General features: G+C 34.5%; 1 protein-coding gene across 4 annotated transcripts in view; it reads left to right on the forward strand.

Annotated features, from left to right (window-relative positions):
* LOC145984146 (mitogen-activated protein kinase kinase kinase 1-like) overlaps nt 1–19,702 on the forward strand; it is a 229,786-nt gene that overhangs the window by 137,611 nt on the left and 72,473 nt on the right. For all 4 annotated transcript variants that reach the window (XM_083117608.1, XM_083117609.1, XM_083117610.1 and 1 more), the window contains exons 5-6: nt 1,927–2,124; nt 9,689–9,805. In XM_083117608.1, the coding sequence (XP_082973734.1) occupies nt 1,927–2,124; nt 9,689–9,805 (315 nt within the window). The remainder of the gene's footprint in view (nt 1–1,926; nt 2,125–9,688; nt 9,806–19,702) is intronic.

A 19,702-nucleotide genomic window follows, 5' to 3' on the forward strand; every position in this document is an offset into this window, starting at 1 on the left:
AACACTTGGCACTTGGAATCAGTCCTTCAAAAATAAATGAAACCTTTCATACTGGAGGGTCATGATTAGAGTGCGGATCAATATGCACTAAAAAAGTGGAAAATATGCATGCATCTATGCACTAAAAACAACTAAAATATGCACTCAAATATGCAAATTATGCACTAAAGGAAAAATATAGGCACAAAAAAATCCTCGAAATACATTTATTTTTTAAAGTACTACACACACATAGTGACCATTGAAGTTAAACACGAAGTAACAACAGCTTCCATGTCAAGTAAGGTTGCAAAATCTTGTATTAAATTGAATTTACTATTTCCAGTTGTTAAACACAATATAACGAAAATCGTTAAGTAGTTTTGAATTTATGTAAATTGCAGTGCACTACAACTTATCTCTCTAAATTGGTTATAGTGATTTTTTTTCCGTTTATCAGCTAGTATATCCTTGTATGAAGAAAAGGTGCGCTCCACACTACAACTTGTCACTGGACAATATTTCAATGCAGCTATGTCCTCTGGCGTGAGATCTTGTAGTAGTTCTGTTAATTCACCTTGTAGCACAGCTTTCACTCTCCTATAATCCATTATTTCAGTAAAACAATCTTCGATGATTTTTCCTTCGGCATCTTCACACAATGCAAACTACACTAATTCAACGGAGTACAGACTGTTTACGAGCAAAAATCTCCGTTGCCTTATATAGGCCAAGGAAGAAGGCCGGGGGAGGGGATGCACGTATTCTCTGTGTCATTGCCAGGTATGCGCGAGGGAGGGGGGGGGGGACTGCAGCGCATAAACAGGGTTTTCGAACACCTGTGCTTGAAAATTTTACTCTCAGAAACACTCCACAGACGAAACATTAACCAAGAAAACAAATGTATTAAAAAAAAACAACTATCATTTAATGATTTTTTTCACGTAATATGCATTTATATGCGCTTACGCAGTAAATATGCACGAACACCTTAAATATGCATTTATATGCACTTTAAAACCCCCCTACTTCGGTTCGGAATGCTCTGAAACAACTTTAGAACCCGGTTGCATATTAATTAGAGGACCGGAATAAAATATGCAAATATGCAAAATCCGCACTCTAGTCATGATAAACTGCAGTTGTCACTTGCATGTTACTTGTATTGAGCCATTTTTTCTCTAGGGTGCATCATGCTGCCTTGATCTAGTGCTTGGACATGCTCATTGCTTGTAGACTGGAGGGACCCATGTCACTTGTTACTTGTCACTTCCCTTGTATGGAAGTACTGGTGTAACTAACTGTGCCTTGTTCTTCCTTTTGGTCTTATCAATGCAATTTTTTTCATGAAATGTTACTGTCAATACTAAATTTCATTTTTATTCAGGTACCATACCTGTGAGAGAGGATGGATTGTTGCTTTAGCTTGATACATTGAATTCAGTTATGTTAAAAGGATTTGAAGGAAAGAATTGTCCATATTGGATGTCCAGATATGATGACATTGACACAATTATGTATACCGATAATTAGTAGCATGAGTAATGCATTTGATAGTTTCTAAACTGCCAGAATAGTTTCTCTCATTGTAAAATATATTTGAATACATTTCTGAGTGAGAGACAGAAAAACATTTTCTAGTATTTTAAAGTATTATCATCAACAAAGTTTATACACTACTGCTGCAAGCCATAGGTAGTTGGTATAAATTCACTTTAATGCTAGCCCTAAATACAATAAAATCTTAGATTTTGTGCACTTGAGTCATTTGGTTTTTTAAAAAGAATTACATAAGTTTTATGTAATTGATTTAAATTATAATTGAACATTATGAATGCAATATCTGTAATCTGTTGAGGCACCACCAATTTGAATATTTTTCCATAGTTTTGTATTTAATTCATTAGAGTTTAATTGTCTAATAGAAATTTGTTTCAAACATTGCAGAGACCATCTAGCCCAGGTTCAATGAAACGACCTCCAAGCCCAGGAGCATTAGATCCTGCCATGGTGGAAGTAGTGAAACGACGTGTGAAACGTGTTCAACAAGCTCGACTCTATCTTTTGCAGCAACCTGGACCTAACTCATTCTTAGTTGGTGGAGATTCTCCAGAACATAAACATCGAGTTATTATTGGACCACAGGTAAATATGTCCTGTTAAGTTCCATGATAACTAACTAACTAACTCTCTAGCCTTCTTAAACCCGAAGGTTCATGGCTGCAGCAACACAGGCCTTCCATCTGTCCCTATCTTGAGCAAGATCTATATACTCTTTTCCATCCTTACCGATTTCCCTTAGGTCCATCTCAACGTTGTCCCTCCATCTTCGTCTTGGCCTTCCTACAGGTCTCTTACCATCAGGCTTCCCAACAAGAATCCTGTAAACTCCTCTTTCCTCTCCCATTCGTGCCACATGGCCTGCCCACCTAAGTCTTCTTGATTTAATTATTCTAATAATATCTGGACATGAATACAAATTATGCAGTTCTAAATTATGTAACCTTCTCCACTCACCTGTCTCCTCATCCCTTTTAGGTCCAAAGATTTTCCTAAGGATTTTATTTTCAAATACTCGTAATTTATGTTCCTCTTTCAATGTAAGGGACCAAGTTTCACACCCATATAACACTACAGGCAAAATTACTGTTTTGTATATTTTAACTTTTAGTTTCTTAGATATTAAACGAGAAGACAAAAGTTTATGAAGAGAGAAGTAACATGCATTTCCTGAATTAAGCCTACTTTTTATTTCCTCTTTAATATAATTTCCATTTGTTAATATTACTCCTAAGTATTTGAATTTGGAAACTGTTTCAAACGAGTTGTTATCAATAATTAGATTTTGATTATTACCTAACACTTGGTTTCGGCCTGTAAGCATATATTTAGTTTTCTCTTTGTTAACTTCCAAACCTATCTCTTTAGCAGTTTTGAAAAATATTTTAGCATTATTCTTAATTGTGTTCACATCATCCCCCAGTAAGTCTACATCATCTGCATATGCTAACAACTGAGTCACACCATTTAATTTTAGTCCTTCTTTAGTTTCTTTTACCTTCCTAACAGCATATTCTAAGGCAAAATTAAAGAGCAATGGAGATAATGCATCTCCTTGTTTTAACCCATCATGAATTGTAAATTTGTCAGACATATTAATACCCACACGAATTTTACTTTCTGTTTCACTGGTGCATATTTTTATCATACTAACAAGCTTCTTAGGTATTCCAAACTCTACTAATATATTATATAATTTATCTCTTTTGACAGAATCATATGCTTTTTTGAAATCAATGAATAGCTGATGGACATTTTGATTATATTCCCACTTTTTTTCAAGTGTCTGTCTGATGTGAAAAATTTGATCTGTAGTTGATCTGTTGCGTTTAAATCCACATTGATAATCACCTATAATTTCATTAGCATATGGGGTTAGTCTTGTTAAAAGAATGTTAGATAATATTTTATATGTTGTCGAGAGTAGAGAAATTCCACGGTAATTATTGCAGTTCATTTTATCACCTTTTTTAAACACAGGAACAATTATGGATTCTTTCCACTGTTGAGGGATTTCTTCTTTATTCCATATTAAACAAATTAATTTATGAATTTGACATATTAATGAATTTCCACCATATTTAATTAACTCGGCTGGTATTAAATCAATGCCAGGTGCTTTGTTATTCTTTAGCCTTTTAATAGCATCTTTAACTTCAGTCAAGTTAGGTTCTGGAACTAAAGGTTCTGCTGTGTGGACTTCATTCACTTCTGATTTATCTCCTACATGGACGTTTAAAAGGTCATTAAAGTAGTTCTTCCATCTATTTAGAATATCGCTTGGGTCAGCAAGAAAATCACCGTCTTTATCTTTTATCAAGTTTACTTTAGGTTGCCATCCCTTTCTAAACTCATTTACACCTTTATATAAATCTCTGATATTTTTATTTTTGCTGTTTGTTTCAATTTCGTTAATTTTGCTTTTCAAGTAATCTCTTTTTTTACTTCTAAACGTGCGGTTAACTTCTCGCTTTATTCTATTATAATTGTTTAGATTTGTATCATCCGAGTTATTTAACCACCTAAGTCTAGCCTGATTTCTTATTTCTATTAGATTATGACATTCATTATCAAACCATGGCTTACTTTTTCTCGGTTTATGGTATCCTATACTTTCTTTAGCTGCTGATTCTATTGCATTACGTATGTGCTCCCAATTCTTATTTACGTCTGTTTCATTTATATTTTCATCATCATTTAAATCCTGCAAAACATCAAACCTATTTGACAGTTTAATTTGGTAATCTTTCTTAATTCTTTCATCAGTAAACTTTCCTGTATCAAATTTTAGAACTTTTAGATTTTGTTGCTTATGATTTATCACTGAGAGTCTCTCTCTTAATTTAGCAATTACTAAATAATGGTCACTGGCACAGTCAGCACCTCTATGTGTACGAACGTCAATTATACTAGTATGCCTTCTCTTATCAATGAGAATATGATCTATCTGATTATGAGTTTTACCATCTGGAGAAGACCAAGTATATTTATGGATATCTTTATGTTTAAAAGTGGTACTTTTCACAATTAAATTCTTTGAGGTTGCAAAAGTAATCAATCTTATACCATTATCATTACTTAATTCATGAAGACTTTCTTTACCAATCGTGGGTTTAAATGTCTCTTCTTTGCCAATCTGTGCATTACAGTCACCTAACAGAATTTTCATATCATACTGAGAAAATTTATCAAAGACCTGTTCTAACTCTGTATAAAAATCATCTTTAGTATTATCATTTTTATCTTCCGTTGGTGCATGTATGTTTATTAAAATAATTTTACACCACCTACCCTGTAAAACTGTATATGATATCCTATCATTAATAAATTCTACTGTTTTAAGAGCCGAGATAATTCTATTATTTATGAAAAAGCCTGTTCCAAAATTATGATTTTCAGTACCACCATAGAAAAAAGTATAATTTTTAGTTTTACAATTCCCTTCTCCTGGCCACCTAACTTCCTGGACAGCTACTACATCTAATTTATACTTAACTATCTCATTAACTTCCATGATAGAAAAGACAATGAATGTTCTAGTGAGACTTGTGTGAAAACAGTGTAGCATTCACTGGTATTTCGCATAATATATTTGCACTTGAGAAATAAATTAATACATCATTGGAGATTTGATTCAAAGAATAATTCTGTTCTTACATTAAACAATTCTGTAATAAATTTCAAAAAAAATAATTCAACCACATTATTCAAATATTAGGTAGGGGAACAGGCTTGACTATCCGATACTTTTTGTTTACACACGTTTATGATATGTTAATAACCACTAAATTCCATGTGCTTTTTGCAGCAGAAGCTGCTGTGTCTACTAGAAAGTAACATTTTTTTCTCCACACTTTGAAAAGCAGCGACATACAGTCGCCGCAAAGGAAATCTTTACGTTTGAATACAATTGAAATCTTTACATGGTTATCGCGAATGCCAACTGTGCCATTCTTATACTCCTAAATAAACAAAGTGTGAGGGGTCTATAATCTTGTGATTCTTCAGTGAACAACAGCCGACAGTGTTGTGGTTATGCTTTGGCTAGCAGTCTTTACAAGGGAACCAGTGCAAACAATTTATCTGTGTTGCAGAAGTGTGCAGTTTTGTCATTTCATTGTTTCTGCCTAAGAAGACAAGGGAGGAAGAAGTTGACAATGGAAGAGAAGACTCATGCCTTGACTTTGCTTCAACAAGGTATGTCTGTGATTCGTGTTGCAGCTGATTTGCAAGTTTCAAGACACTCTATATACAACCTTAAAAAATCAGCTGCATGTCTACCACTTGGCATGGTAACACCTAACCGGGAAGTAGGCTCTGAGGGTACCAGAAAAATGTCACCACGAACCGACAAGATTTTGAAACGTGAGGTTATATCAAATCCATCGATTACGGCCACACAGTTGAAGAAGAAGCATCCAGATCTGCTAAGTAATGTATCCATCCATACCATACAACATTGACTACAGAGAAACCTTCACTTACCAGCTCATCGTGCTGCCAAGAAACCGCTTGTAACCTCAACTATGAAGTCGAAAAGGCTAAATTTCTGCAGAAAATATCAACAATGGACATCAGAAGACTGGCGAAATGTAATGTTTTCTGATGAAAGCATGTTTACCCTTGTTAGACCAGTATAAAAAATTGTGAGAGGACCGAAAAATGTGTCACAGTATGATCCGAGGTACACTGTTAAAACTGTTAAACATCCGGCTAGTGTGATGGTATGGGTTGCATTCAGTGGTACTTATGGTAGAGGGGGACTATATTTTCTCCCCAAGAACATAACCATGAGAGGGGACCAATACTTAAAGTATTGGAAGATCACATGTTGACATTCTGGCCAATTCATGAATGTCAGTACTTTATGCATGATGATGTGCCAGCTCACAGGAAGAAATCGGTTACAAAGTGGTTGAATGACAATAACATACCAGTTCTTGAATGGCCTGGTAACTCACCCAACTTAAACCCAATTGAGAATGCATGGAATCAATTAAATAAAGAGGTTCAAGAAAAACAACTATCTACCATCGCAGAGTTACAAGAGCTGCTGAAGAAGATGTGAGTGACAATGGACAAAACTTATTTTGAAAATTTGGCATATTAAATGCCCAGAAGATTTCAAGAAGTTGTACATGCTCATGGAAATATGACAAAATATTGATAGTAAAAAATTGTGAAATTTTGAAAGCTGTAAAACAAAGAAGAATCAGACTTTCCTTGTTTTTGTTGCTTTTTTTACTTATGTAAAGATTTACATAAGTAACTGATACGACATAATGACTGTACAACAATAGTGAATCATATAACCTCCTTTTCACTGCACAATTCCTCACAGATTAATACTTTCTGCATCTTTAAAAGGCACAAATTCATTTCTCTGAACTTCAAAATTACTGCCACACTTATTTTCAGTGATCTCTACACCTCCTGAAAAATGTAAAATTTATTACACAGTCTTTTTACACATCACGAAGCTTCCCAATTAAGTCCATGGAAATCAATAAATCGGGCAAGTTGAGACTGCCAAAAACAAATGTCTGGAGAACTGTCTAGAGCCTCTAGGAATGAAGCTGTACCTCTTGTGTTAATGTGCTATATCCTCAAAACTACACATGATATTTCAGTTCTGTATTTTTTGTTCATTTATGTACATATGAAGGTATGGTATACTGGAATAATACAACAATATAGCCATAGTCACTATTATTAAGAAGTGCAATTTGAAAATGTCTTTCTTTTACCTCTGAGTATTATGGGATAGATCTTATAACTCTTCAACCACTGCATTTTTGCTAATAAATTTAAGTTTTATATAAAGGGCTCAGGTGTTAAACATGGTAAGTGACATTTTGGTCATTTTTTAGTTACAAAGTAAAATATGCCATCGTTAGAGGCACATATTTTTGGTAAATAAAAAAGCAAAATTTCGGTATAAAAACTGAGTCAATTTCGGGTTCAAAAGCGGTAAATAAAATAAAATATCGGTGTTATAGCGGTGAATAATCACATAAAAAATGCTATATAAAATGACATTTTGGTTTTAAAATTGTGAATATAATCCTAAATCTGATTTAAAAACTACACTTATTCCACAGAATTAACATTTCACTTCTAATAGCCCATTTATGTAGTTATCCGAGTATTAAGTTTATTTCTGTGTAAAGGAGTCAATTTTTGTTTCTCCAATATTAACAGCAGAATTAATCAATTTTCCGGGAATTGCATAACTCTCAGGATAATTCAGACCTTAGAAGGTGTTGCGTCGGTGAATAAACACTAAATTTCGTGTTTAAGAGTTAATTTCGCTTTTTGCAGTTCATTTCGCATTATTTCGTGACAAAACATGGTCACAAAATGCATCTCACACCTTTCAAAAACAATAAAAATTAACACTACAATGTGTTTTTTCAAATTTCGTTTTTTCGTCAAAAACGAAATATGCATGCCCCTAGCCATCGTTCAATTTTCGAGTGGAATTGCCATGTCATAGAATTTGCATTGGACTAAGTGAAGCATTCTGAAATTGGTAAACACAACACAAAAACAATTTATCTACAGTATAGTTTCTAATACCATTTTTTCTTAATGAACTCAGAAATCAACAAAATGTCACTTACCATGTCACACCCGAGCCCTTCATATGTAATAATGAGAACAAAAAACATGTTCACAATGTTCCACAATTAGAGGTGCAATGAGAGACATCATATTTTAATAATTTTCTATAAAAATTATGACTTTCTAAAATGTTGCATAATTTCCTTTTTTTTTTTTTTTTTTTTTAATAATATGTGCCCTCAGAGAGTGGTCTTTTGTTGTGCTTCCCTCCAAATTTGGTCCATCAGGTGCCCATAGGGCTGATGCTAGAAGCAAAATTCCGGAAATGTTTTTCATAAGCTGACAACATTGTTGTTATTTTTTCCCCCAAAGAAATATTAGCCTTTTCAGTGCACGTTGGTATGGTCGTAGGAATGTACCACTGCTACATACTAAATTTTTCATTCATGTATTGGGGTGGCCACAGGGGCATACCGAATACGATTTTTTTAAAATTTTAATTTTCTTCTTCTTTCTTTAGCTTTCATTATTGGGAGGTACAATGTATAAATTTCACCTCCATTTTGTCATTTTGAAAAAAAAATCATTTCTCTACGACAGTTTGTTCTCAAGCTATGAATTTTAAAAAATCACGTACTTGAAAAGGTCCGAGCCAGAGAGGCTACACACATGGGAATGGCTCTGACCACTAAAAGTTAAGCTCCAAATATTCCTTGCCTCCACTTTCAGGAAAGGTTAGATTCTTTCAGTAGATGCAACAGTTAAACCATCACCTAGTTCATCATAGGGAGCATTGGCTAATGTAAAACACATGGAATGAATATATTAGGTTGATTAACATGCACTCACACACACAAATTGCAATTAATATAGAAAAAATTGCCATTAAACCTTAAACGTTAATTTAAATCCTTAATTCACTATCATGCTATAAAGTTAAAAACAATGAATTACAAGCAAGGTGACAGGATAAACAGATAGAAAAAGGTGATAGTTGCATGTTAGTACCACTTCATGTTTCAATCATTTACATTGTATGCAGATGCATTATTGAAGAGTAATATAGAATTTACTGAAGTATTTCCTTGTACCAAGAACAATGTCCAGTGCCAGCCCCCGTGGCAGAGTGGTTAGCACATCGCGCTACAATGCCAGGGGTCCCGGGTTTGAATCCTGGCCTGGGCATGGATGTTTGTGAATGTCCATTCATCAATTTCATCATATCATCACTCATCCTCATCTTCGCAAATTAGCCAAAAGTGGCACAAGAAGCGAAGTAAAATAAAGCAAATCAATCAATCAAAAACAATGTCCAGCAACTCTTTTTCATCATTTTATGTTGAACATAACTGAGTAGGAAATATGTGAACCATGTGATTGCAGTATGATTTATTTTGTGGGAAAAACAAGGATCAAAATAGAATTGAGTCAATTAAGACACATGGGTGGGTGGAGTGTATTTCAGTATTATCCAACCCTCGGCTTATTACTTTGTACATTAAATGTATGTGTTGCCACATGAATTATGATTTAGAATAATTAATCTTTTGTTGAATATTCAATCAAATTTTGTTATTTTTTTCAGACATGTAGTTGTGGTCGAGGACCTCATTGTGTTCATCTGCTTTTTGTTATGCTGAGAGTTTTTCAAGTGCCAGAGAATGATCCAAGAATATTTGCCAAGGAGTTAAAGAATTTTGAGGTAATTGTTCGCATGCTTGCCTTCAGATATTTCTTCTGTAGTGGTCAGTGTTTGGAAATTAACACTTGAAAAATGGTTAAAAATAATTGTCTCTATGCCATGTAAATTAAGTTAATTTATTCTTGAAGAATACGTAATGTACACATGTGATTTTTTACAGTGTTTTATACTCTGTATGTGGGTGTTGAATGTAAGAATATGTTAAATTTTGATGACTCATCTTCATTGAGGCTATTTGCATCTGTCAGTTATATGGAGATCAACTTATTACAGACAACAAAATCTTTGACTTGTCTCATCAACGATAATAGTTTTTGTCTTTATTACTATTGACCTTACAGATTTCTAAAACCATATACGTGGGGCTCTAAATTTTTCTCCTGGTACGATAAAAGTGTTCAAAGCATAAATCAGAACAAAACACAATAATATCACAAAATACATTAAACTCTACAGGTTATTGTTCTGGCTTTAATTCCAATCATCAGAGCCTTGTTAATCTGCAGCACACAGTTCACAAGTCTAAAAATTACACTTCCTTCACTGTGTTTATAGTAACATTTATTGAATAAGAAGTCCATATATATCACTGATATTTTTTCACTTGCCAATTTGTATCACATCCATACACTTCGTATATTTCTACTGTAAATAGAAAATACACTGATAAGTAGATAAAATGGAAATCGGATCTATGCTCTTTGATTGAGATTCCTTGTTCACAGCAAACCTACTCATTAGAATTTGAGTTTCATCTCACAGGTGTGACTTTATGCTATCTACGAAAATTGAAGTAAAATTTGATATTTCATATCCAAGTAATATAATAATAATTGTAATTTATTCAATTTTTAAAATTTTGAAAGTAAAGTTAAATTAAATTCCTCAGTTAAATAAGGCTGGGTTACAACCAGATCCATATTCATTTTTAAAAATCAGAGAGAGTTTTCACATGCTCATTGTCCTCAATTTCAGATTCTCCATCAAAGCCATCCTCTTCTCCCAAAATTTTACACACAACGTAGCAAATTCATGGCTAGTCACCTTTTTGAATGGCATTTTGCATAATTGTAGAACAAATGTTTTGCACACATGGAAGGTAACAGGGGTGATACACCACCCCAGAGGATCAATTATTAACAGCAACAATGTTCTTTCCAACAGCTGGCTGCACCTACTAATATAGCTCATTACAGAGGAAGATTACATAAATATGCTTGAAAATTTTCACAGGAATACCAACATAAGAACAAGAAGAAAATTACTCTGGGGTGGTGCATTCCTGATACCATTGAAAGGTTAAGCTCTTTGCATTTTGCATAGTTTTGAGGTTATTTAAACTGCAAATATGCCATGTATCATTTGACTAACCTCATGAGTAGAGCCTGAATTTGTATGTAATTACATATTCTATTCCTTTCTAGATAGGTGCATACCTTGAACAGGAAAATGTCAACAAATTATAAAACTGACATGATTTTGCATAAGTTTTATTGTGCATATTTTTACATATTTGCCAGGATATTACATAGTTTACACATTTGCTAATTTACTATACATAATTTTATGGTACATGATTTTTTCCTACCTTGATCCTTTTTCCTGTATCTTCAACCTCTGAAACATGATGAAGAAAATTTATAGCTCATGTGATGTCATATTTTCTAATCAATGAGATGCATTGTGCTTACAGTCACCTAAAATTCACCGCCAAGTTGAAATACAAGCTGAAGACCAAAAAATAAAAATACGGGAACTGTTATTTATCAAAAGATGCTTAAGTTCCTCCTCCCCCTTCTGGTTACATATTTTCATTTCACTTTTAGGTTAAGGCAAAGCACCCAGAAACTTGGCATTGGTGGACAGGAAAGCTACTACCTTGCTGTACATAGTGAGTTACACAATATGTTCCCCTGAACAAAAAGTACAAAAGTAGCTATGTATTTTCATTCGATTGTTCTTTCTGATCGACGGCATTGTATAACAACTGAAAACATGAAAAGGTACCTAGTGGTTCACTCTGTAACAAAACGTAAGTCCTGTATGCATTCACTCTTGAATCTGCCCCTACATTTACATCTTCTACGAAATTTGACACAAATTTTAATTTCAACAACTTATATGTCCTTAAAATTATGTTGAAAATGTTCAAATAAAATAAATATCTAGCAAAATTCTTGAAATTGCTTCAATACTTTATTATTATTAATATTTCATGTTCTTTGATACTACATATTTAGCTACATATCCTTTTGATAATACATATTTAGATACATATTTTGTACTTTGATATTACATAAATATCCAGGCTCTACTCATGAGGTACCCCCAGCTGTGGAAAAGTATCAGCATTTATAATTCACCTCTTTTGACATCTCATGCACTTTGATGTTTACAATATTAGATGTGTTTGATACAGAAGATGCAGGAGGTTCTATTTTTACACCTGTTATTAATGTCACAGATGGTATTAACTGTACAGTACCTCCTTGTTTTTACAAAGGGCATTCTTCATGCTAGCCTTTTTCCTTCCTATCACTGGATGTGGATGTGTTTTCCTACAAATAATGCACATCTTCCTTTGGCATTACGACCCTTGTAGTATAGCCTTAGCCTTCTCAACAATGCCAGTCATTTCTTGTCTATGTTGCACTTTTTGTCTCCATCTTCTTATCCCCAGTGTTCTGATGTGTCTGTCTACATCATCTATCCATCGTATCCTGGCTCGCCCCCTTCTTTGTCTGTCTTCAGGTTTTATGGAGAATAATTTCTTTACTACTGTCGTCATTCATTTTAGTAAGATGTCCTTCCCAGCTCAATCTCCTTGCCTTGATTTCAGCTATAATATCGAGAGATTTATATAAATCCTTCAATTCATGATTATAAAGTATTCTCCATCCTTCGCCATCATATTTTGGTCTGTATATTTTTCAAAGTATTTTCTTTTCCCAAGTCATCAGCATTAATGATGATCTCTCCATGAGTACCCAGGTTTCACTTCCATACAATATTGTTGGTCAGATCAGTGTCTTATATACTCTGAGTTTTAAAGCCCTTGATAGTCGTTCTTTCCTTAATATATCCACAAAGGCATGGAGACATTTGTTGCCTGCTAAAATTGTAGGAGGGATGATCGAAAAAAAAGGTTACAAAGCCTATTATGGCGTATGTGTTAGACATAGCTGGAAGATCAATACACCTGATGGAGGGCATACAACACTAGTCCTCGATGTAATCACCTTTTTTGTTCAAGCACTTGTCACAACTGTAGATGAGGTTTTCTATACCGGTTACACAGAAATCCGCGTCAAGTTCTCGTAGCCACCATGAGGCAGCTCTTTTGACATAACCATATGTCAGATAATGGTGGCCAGCCAACCAAATGGTAGTCCCAGCTCACCTGATATTGAGCGTAATGTTCTTCTGTCCTCACGAATACCCTCATCCACAAGAGCACAGTTCACGTCAGTGGTTGAGGTACTGGGCCTACCGCTGTGTCCAGGGTTGTCATTAACAATACTGGCTTTGAAGGCACGACACCACTTCGCTACATGTTGCCTTGAAATTGTCCCCTCCCCATACACCTCCACAATCTGCCTATGAATGTCAGCAGGTGTAGTGTTCTTGGCCCACAGGAACCGCACCGCTGCCCTCACTTCTACTCTTGACCAATTTTCTAGATGAGTCACCATTTTAAATGTCCGCTTCTCGGGTATACATGGTCAGAATCCGAAGTCCTCAAACTCGCAACAAGACAAACATGTTATTAATTTACACATACATTTTTGTTACGTTACAGTGAATAAAACAAAAGTTATATGCTTTGTAACCTTTTTTTCCGATCATCCCTCATATCTTTGATATCAAGTTCTATGTTATTTTGTTGTGTCATTAATGATCCCAGATATTTGAATCTTTACTTCTCTGACCCGAGTAGGGTTACTTGTCAGACTTTTGTTTTCATTGCATTAACTACTAATCCAACTTCGTTAGCTGCTTCTTCAATTGCCAACATAACCTCCTCAACAGAGCCTTGACTTCTCTCCAAAACAGCTATGCCATCTGCATAGGCAAGGCACGGGTTCATTTTATTGAAAAATGTCTCTGCAGGTCAGATTTTCATATTTTGTATAACCTTTTCCAAACATAATATGAAGAGTGCTGTTGAAAGGTCATCTCCTTGTTGAACTCCAGTTACGGTTTCAAACGTGTCTGAGAGTTTATTTTGAATTTTAACTTTATTAAGTGTCTTAGTAAGAGTCATTTTACTTAGATTTACTAATTTGTCTGGTATTCCAAATTCTTTCATAATCTCATATATTTGGGATCTATTTATACTATCAAAGGCTTGTTTAAAGTCTATGTACAATTGGGGCACTGTTATATTATATTCAAATGCTTTCTCCAAAATTTGTCTAAGGGTAAAGATTTGATCTGTGGTGGAGCATCCTTGCCTAAACCCACATTGTTATTCTCCTATAACCTCCTCGATATATACCTTCAATCTTCCATCCAAATTGTTGGTAAAAAAAAATTGTATATTACTGATAATAACGTTGGCCTCCCCGATGGTGCAGTGGTAGCGTTGTTGCCTTATAATCAAGGGGTCCCAAGTTCGATACAAATTGGAGGCACATAGTGGTTTGGATCCCACTTTAAACTACAGGTCCAGTCCTGATTAACCATACTGTGCATAAAGTGGACTTAAAAAACACCAATTCAATTCAATGATAATAACTTTATTCTTCTGTAGTTTTCACAGTTCAGTTTACTTTCTTTTTTATGAATGGAGCATATTAGTCCTATGGGACATTCTTCAGGCATTCCTTTTTTTTCCAAATCATGCTTACAAGTTTATAGATCAACTTCCACAATTTCATGCCTCCTTTCTTTATCATTTCTGCAGTGATACTGTCCTCACCATGGGATCTATTATTCTTTAACACACTGATTATTTGGTTAATTTCTCCAAATGTGGGTTCATTAATAAACTGTTGAGGACCAAAATATTGCTTACATTCTATGTCATTTTTACTTGCGTGTCTATTCAATAGTTCTTTAAAATACTCTCTCCAGCAGTCTATCACTACTTCTCCACACACCAAGTTCCCAGTTTTACCTCGACATGCTACCATTCTAGGTTGATAACCCCTTTTTATTCTCCTCATTCCCTCATAAAATTTCCTAGCATAATTTCTGATGTACACTTCTGTTCACAAAAAGTGGCACACTCGTTTGAGTTGAAGGCCAGCTTCGTGGCCAGAAGTACAGCCGAAGTAAGTGTTCGGAAAGCAGTAGTGTTGCATACTATCAATCAATTTAACCATATGCATGGAATTTTGTCTCTCTCAGACTCAAAGAAAAGGACTAACAGAAAGATTGCAGCGTAAATATTAATTAACTGGAATTTCCACGTCTACAATCAAAGTAATGTAAATGTGAAATATTCCTAAAATTTATTTAAAAAAGAAACATGTTTTTGACGTTCGTGACGAACTAGTTATGACAATTCGTTAGAATGCGAGGGCCCTGGGTTTGAATTTGGCCTGAGCATGGGTGTTCTTTTTCAGTCTCTCTTCATCGTCGCAAGTAGCCAAAAATGGAAGAAAAGCAACACTAAATAACGAAAAGGAAAAAATGCAATAAGAATAAGTGAGACAGAAATAGGGCTGTTGCAATTCCTGAAAATGATGCAAAACAAAAAGTCTTTCAGAAATAGTGTTATCCTAGTCCAGGAGAAGGCTTGAAGAATAAATAAACTCCTTCCCCATACTCTTTGGCAAACAGAATCACAAAGTTGGCACTGAATATGCGATGGGAAAAATAATAGAAATCCTAACGGAAGAAGAGTTTGTCACAGCCAGTGGGACACATGAGAGGAGGTAACCCCCTCCCCCAACAGTCAACCAGACTATTAAAAATAAGTCAATGGTTGTCCTCTCATTTAACTTTAACAGTAAATGCATTTTTTTTGTAAAATAAAAATTGTCGGGCTTTACTTTTTTTCCACGTGCACGTTGGTTTCGTAATTGAGCAGAAAAATAAAATTGACTCTCGTAAAATTCTTACTGAATGAATGAATGCCTTCATAGATTCCAGAATAAAAACTCTTCATTTTGAAATAAATAGTTTAAAATAATATTGATTGATTGACTGAGTTAGTTTTATTTTACTTCGCGTTTTGTGCCTCTTGGCTAATTTGCGAATATGGGGATGAGTGATGAAATTATGAAATTGTTGAATGGACTTTCACAAACAACCAAGCCCGAGCAGGATTCGAACCCAGAACACTTGGTGTTGCAGCACTATGTTCTAACCACTCGGTCACAGGGTCCAGCTTTAAAATATATAATTTATGTGCCATTGGTTAATGAGATTTGTTGTGACATAGTAAAATCTGCTATGTTGACGGAAAGTAGAGAATGGTAATCATTTATGGTTGGAAACACTAACCTTGCACAAAAGCACAACTTCCCAATGTCTTCATTAATTTTCATGCACAAGCTTCATTTGTATTTTGTCAGCATATGAACCCTATCTGATGAAGCGTATTGCTTTGAAATTAATGTATTTAGCGAGAAGCGACATCAAAAGTTTCGAGTTGGACAGAAAAGATGCAATCTTATGGATAAATTACTCAAATAGCTTGGTTCCTTCACCGTGGCTTGTAGCCATTTCGGATAAAGGCCAGGTTTGTAAGCTGAAATCCTAGGTTCGAATCCTCGTGTCTCCAAAATATTTTCTTCTTACCAAATAGGTGCTACATAATGTATTTTATTCTCGTCACACCAATTGCAGCCTAAAACTTTGTTATTGTTTGCGTGCCAATAAGAAAATATGTATTGAAGCTAATACTCATTCGGAGAATGTGACTGTTACTCAAGACTACTTGAAATTGAGATTTTTTTAGTTGCTGCTAAGCCTCAGTATTTACAACAAGTGCTAAAATTGAAAATTGTTGTGTGATAAAACACACCGTTAATATTCTCAAGAAGAAAACCACTGAAATTAAATGAGTCAGTTGTGAGGAACATCAGCAGATGTATTTTAAGATGTTCCGTTATTCACGTGTGACTCTCCTCATTTATACATAGATAGATCTTTACAAGTGACCCACTCAATGAATGCTCGCACCTTAAGAGTAATTTTCAGATGGGAAAGAAAAAATCCTGGTTCAAATTTTAAAGTCAAGACGTGTGCAGATTGTAGATATTTTTATCAGAATTAATCAGTAACTACAATTATTTACCTAAACGTTACTCATGTGGCATTTAGAATAGAGCTGTAAAATATGTCCTTTAGATGATTAGCTGTTTGAGTGATTTCATAGTGCACTAGTAAGTGTTTGGATGAACCCTCTCTTCTAAATCTGTAATTTTGTAAGCGTCAAGGAATATCATTTGATCCAGTTGCAGGAGTTATTACTAAGAATTAAAGAAAACTACGTTTATTTAAAATTATCAACCAAAATTGCTTTCTAGTAGTGTTTGTATAAAAATAAATCACTATATTCGGTGACTATATAATTCATAAACATGATGGAAAGTTTGCCTGTCTCTTTTCTGTCTAGGAATGTGGATTTTTATTTTTATGTTGTTCAAAAATGATTAATTTAATTAATTTTTGTTTGGACAGTTAATTTTATAATTCTCCAGCTTAATCGTGAGCTAAATTAGAAATTGATAAATTTCGTGACATAAGAGAGACTTTCGTATGTTGTGTTGTAAATTAGTCCCCTTGTAATAGAGTGGCTCTGGGTTCGATAGCAAATGGCAGGCATATAGTGGTTCAGATCTCACTTGCAACTGTAAGTCCTGTCTCGACTATAATTGAAGTGTGAGTGTGACATATCCACAGACTTTTGACACGTTTTCAAAAAAAATAACTTTGCCACTTGCCCCTGTGAAAATCAAGTGATATTGGAAATAAATGTATTTTTTCTTCTCTATGTAACCTCTAAAAACACAGAAATATAGGTTTCCCGTTAGCACCATATGTTTTTACATCTGAATGTTTGCTATTGAATTGAACGTTGGTGGTTTTCAAAATTACATATTATACATTGATAGCCAAAATAAACTGAAATATCAAAATCTACTTTCGAATCTTGATACACTTCACTGTTTACCGTGTAAATAATGAGAGGAAAAAAATTCTAACCCTGACTGGGTTCGATGATGCAGCCCTTGCAGTTTGTTAATTTATACCAAAGCAAAATGAATTGTTTCAGCTTCTCGGTCACAGAGAAGAAACAGCTGGTTTCACAGGTTCACATAACTAGGTCACTGGTGCTTATCTTACTCGAACACAGCGAATACTTGACCTTGGCACTGTAAACCAGCTTCCACACTGTAAACCAGCTTCCACAAAAGCCAACAGACAAGAGGAAGCTTTCGTAAAAAAAAATCATTCCATGGTAATTTATCCATAAGATTGCATCTTTTCCCATCCAGCTCAAAACTTTTGATGTCACTTCTCGCTAATTACATTAATTTCAAAGATTCATCAGATAGGGTTCATATGCTGTACACATTGTTGACAAAATACAAGTGAAGTTGTGCATGAAAATTAATGAAGACGTTGGGAAGTTGTGCTTTTGTGGAAGGTTAGTGTTTCCAACCCTGAATGATTACCGTTCTCTAGTTCCCGTTAATATAGCGGATTCTGCTATGTGACGACGAATCTCATTAACCAACAGCACATAAATTATATTATTTTAAACTATTTATTTCAAAATGAAGAGTCATTATTCTGGAATCTATGGAGGCATTCATTCATTTGGTAAGAATTTTTCGAGAGTCACAATTCTATTTTTGTGCTCAATTATGAAACCAACGTGCACGTTTAAAAAAAAGTAAAGCCCGACAATTTTTATTTTACAAAAATTCCATTTACTGTTAAAGTTAAATGAGAGGACAACCATTGACTTATTTTTTATAGTCTGGTTGACTGTTGGGGGAGAGGGTTACCTCCTCTCATGTGTCCCACTGGCTGTGACAAACTCTTCTTCCGTTAGGATTTCTATTATTTTTCCCATCGCATATTCAGTGCCAACTTTGTGATTCTGTTTGCCAAAGAGTATGGGGAAGGAGTTTATTTATTCTTCAAGCCTTCTCCTGGACTAGGATAACATTCTTTCTGAAAGACTTTTTTTTTTTGCATCATTTTCAGGAATTGCAACAGCACTATTTCTGTCTTGCTTAATCTCATTGCATTTTTTTTTCCTTTTCATTAGGGATGGGACCGATTAATCGGTACTCTATTGGTATCGGCCAATATAGTCATATCGGTGTATCGGTAAAATTACCGATTATTTTACCGATCTGGTATATCAGTAAATATCTGGTAATTTAGTGCAAAATTCTGCCATTAGTGCAAAATTCTGCCATTTTGTTGTAATTTTTATGGATAATCTCCATGCCCTACTTTCTAAAAAAGTAAATGTCTAAATATGCAATTTCTTTTTCACTACAGTCACCTTGAAACACACATTTATTAGGGAGGTCAATGAACCTTTCAGGTTCTTCAAGGACCATATCTAATCGGATCAGTAGAATATCGGTTATCGGTATTGGTAATTTTTATATCGGTACTTTATCGGTATCGTCCAAAATTTCATATCGGCCCATCCCTACTTATTGTTGTTAGTGTTGCTTTTCTTCCATTTTCGGCTACTTGTGTCAATGAAGAGAGACTGAAAAAGAACACCCATGCTCAGGCCAAATTCGAACCCTGGGGCCTCGCATTCTAACGAATTGTCATAACTATTTCGTCACGAACGTCAAAAACGCGTTTCTTTTTAATTTAAATTTCAGGAATATTTCACATTTACATTACTTTAATTGTAGATGTGGAAATTCCAATTAATTAATATTTACGCTGCAATCTTTCCATTAG

This window comes from Lepisma saccharinum, chromosome 2, assembly GCF_977018435.1.
Source record: "Lepisma saccharinum chromosome 2, izLepSacc3.1, whole genome shotgun sequence".
NCBI classification, from domain to species: Eukaryota; Metazoa; Arthropoda; class Insecta; order Zygentoma; family Lepismatidae; genus Lepisma; species Lepisma saccharinum.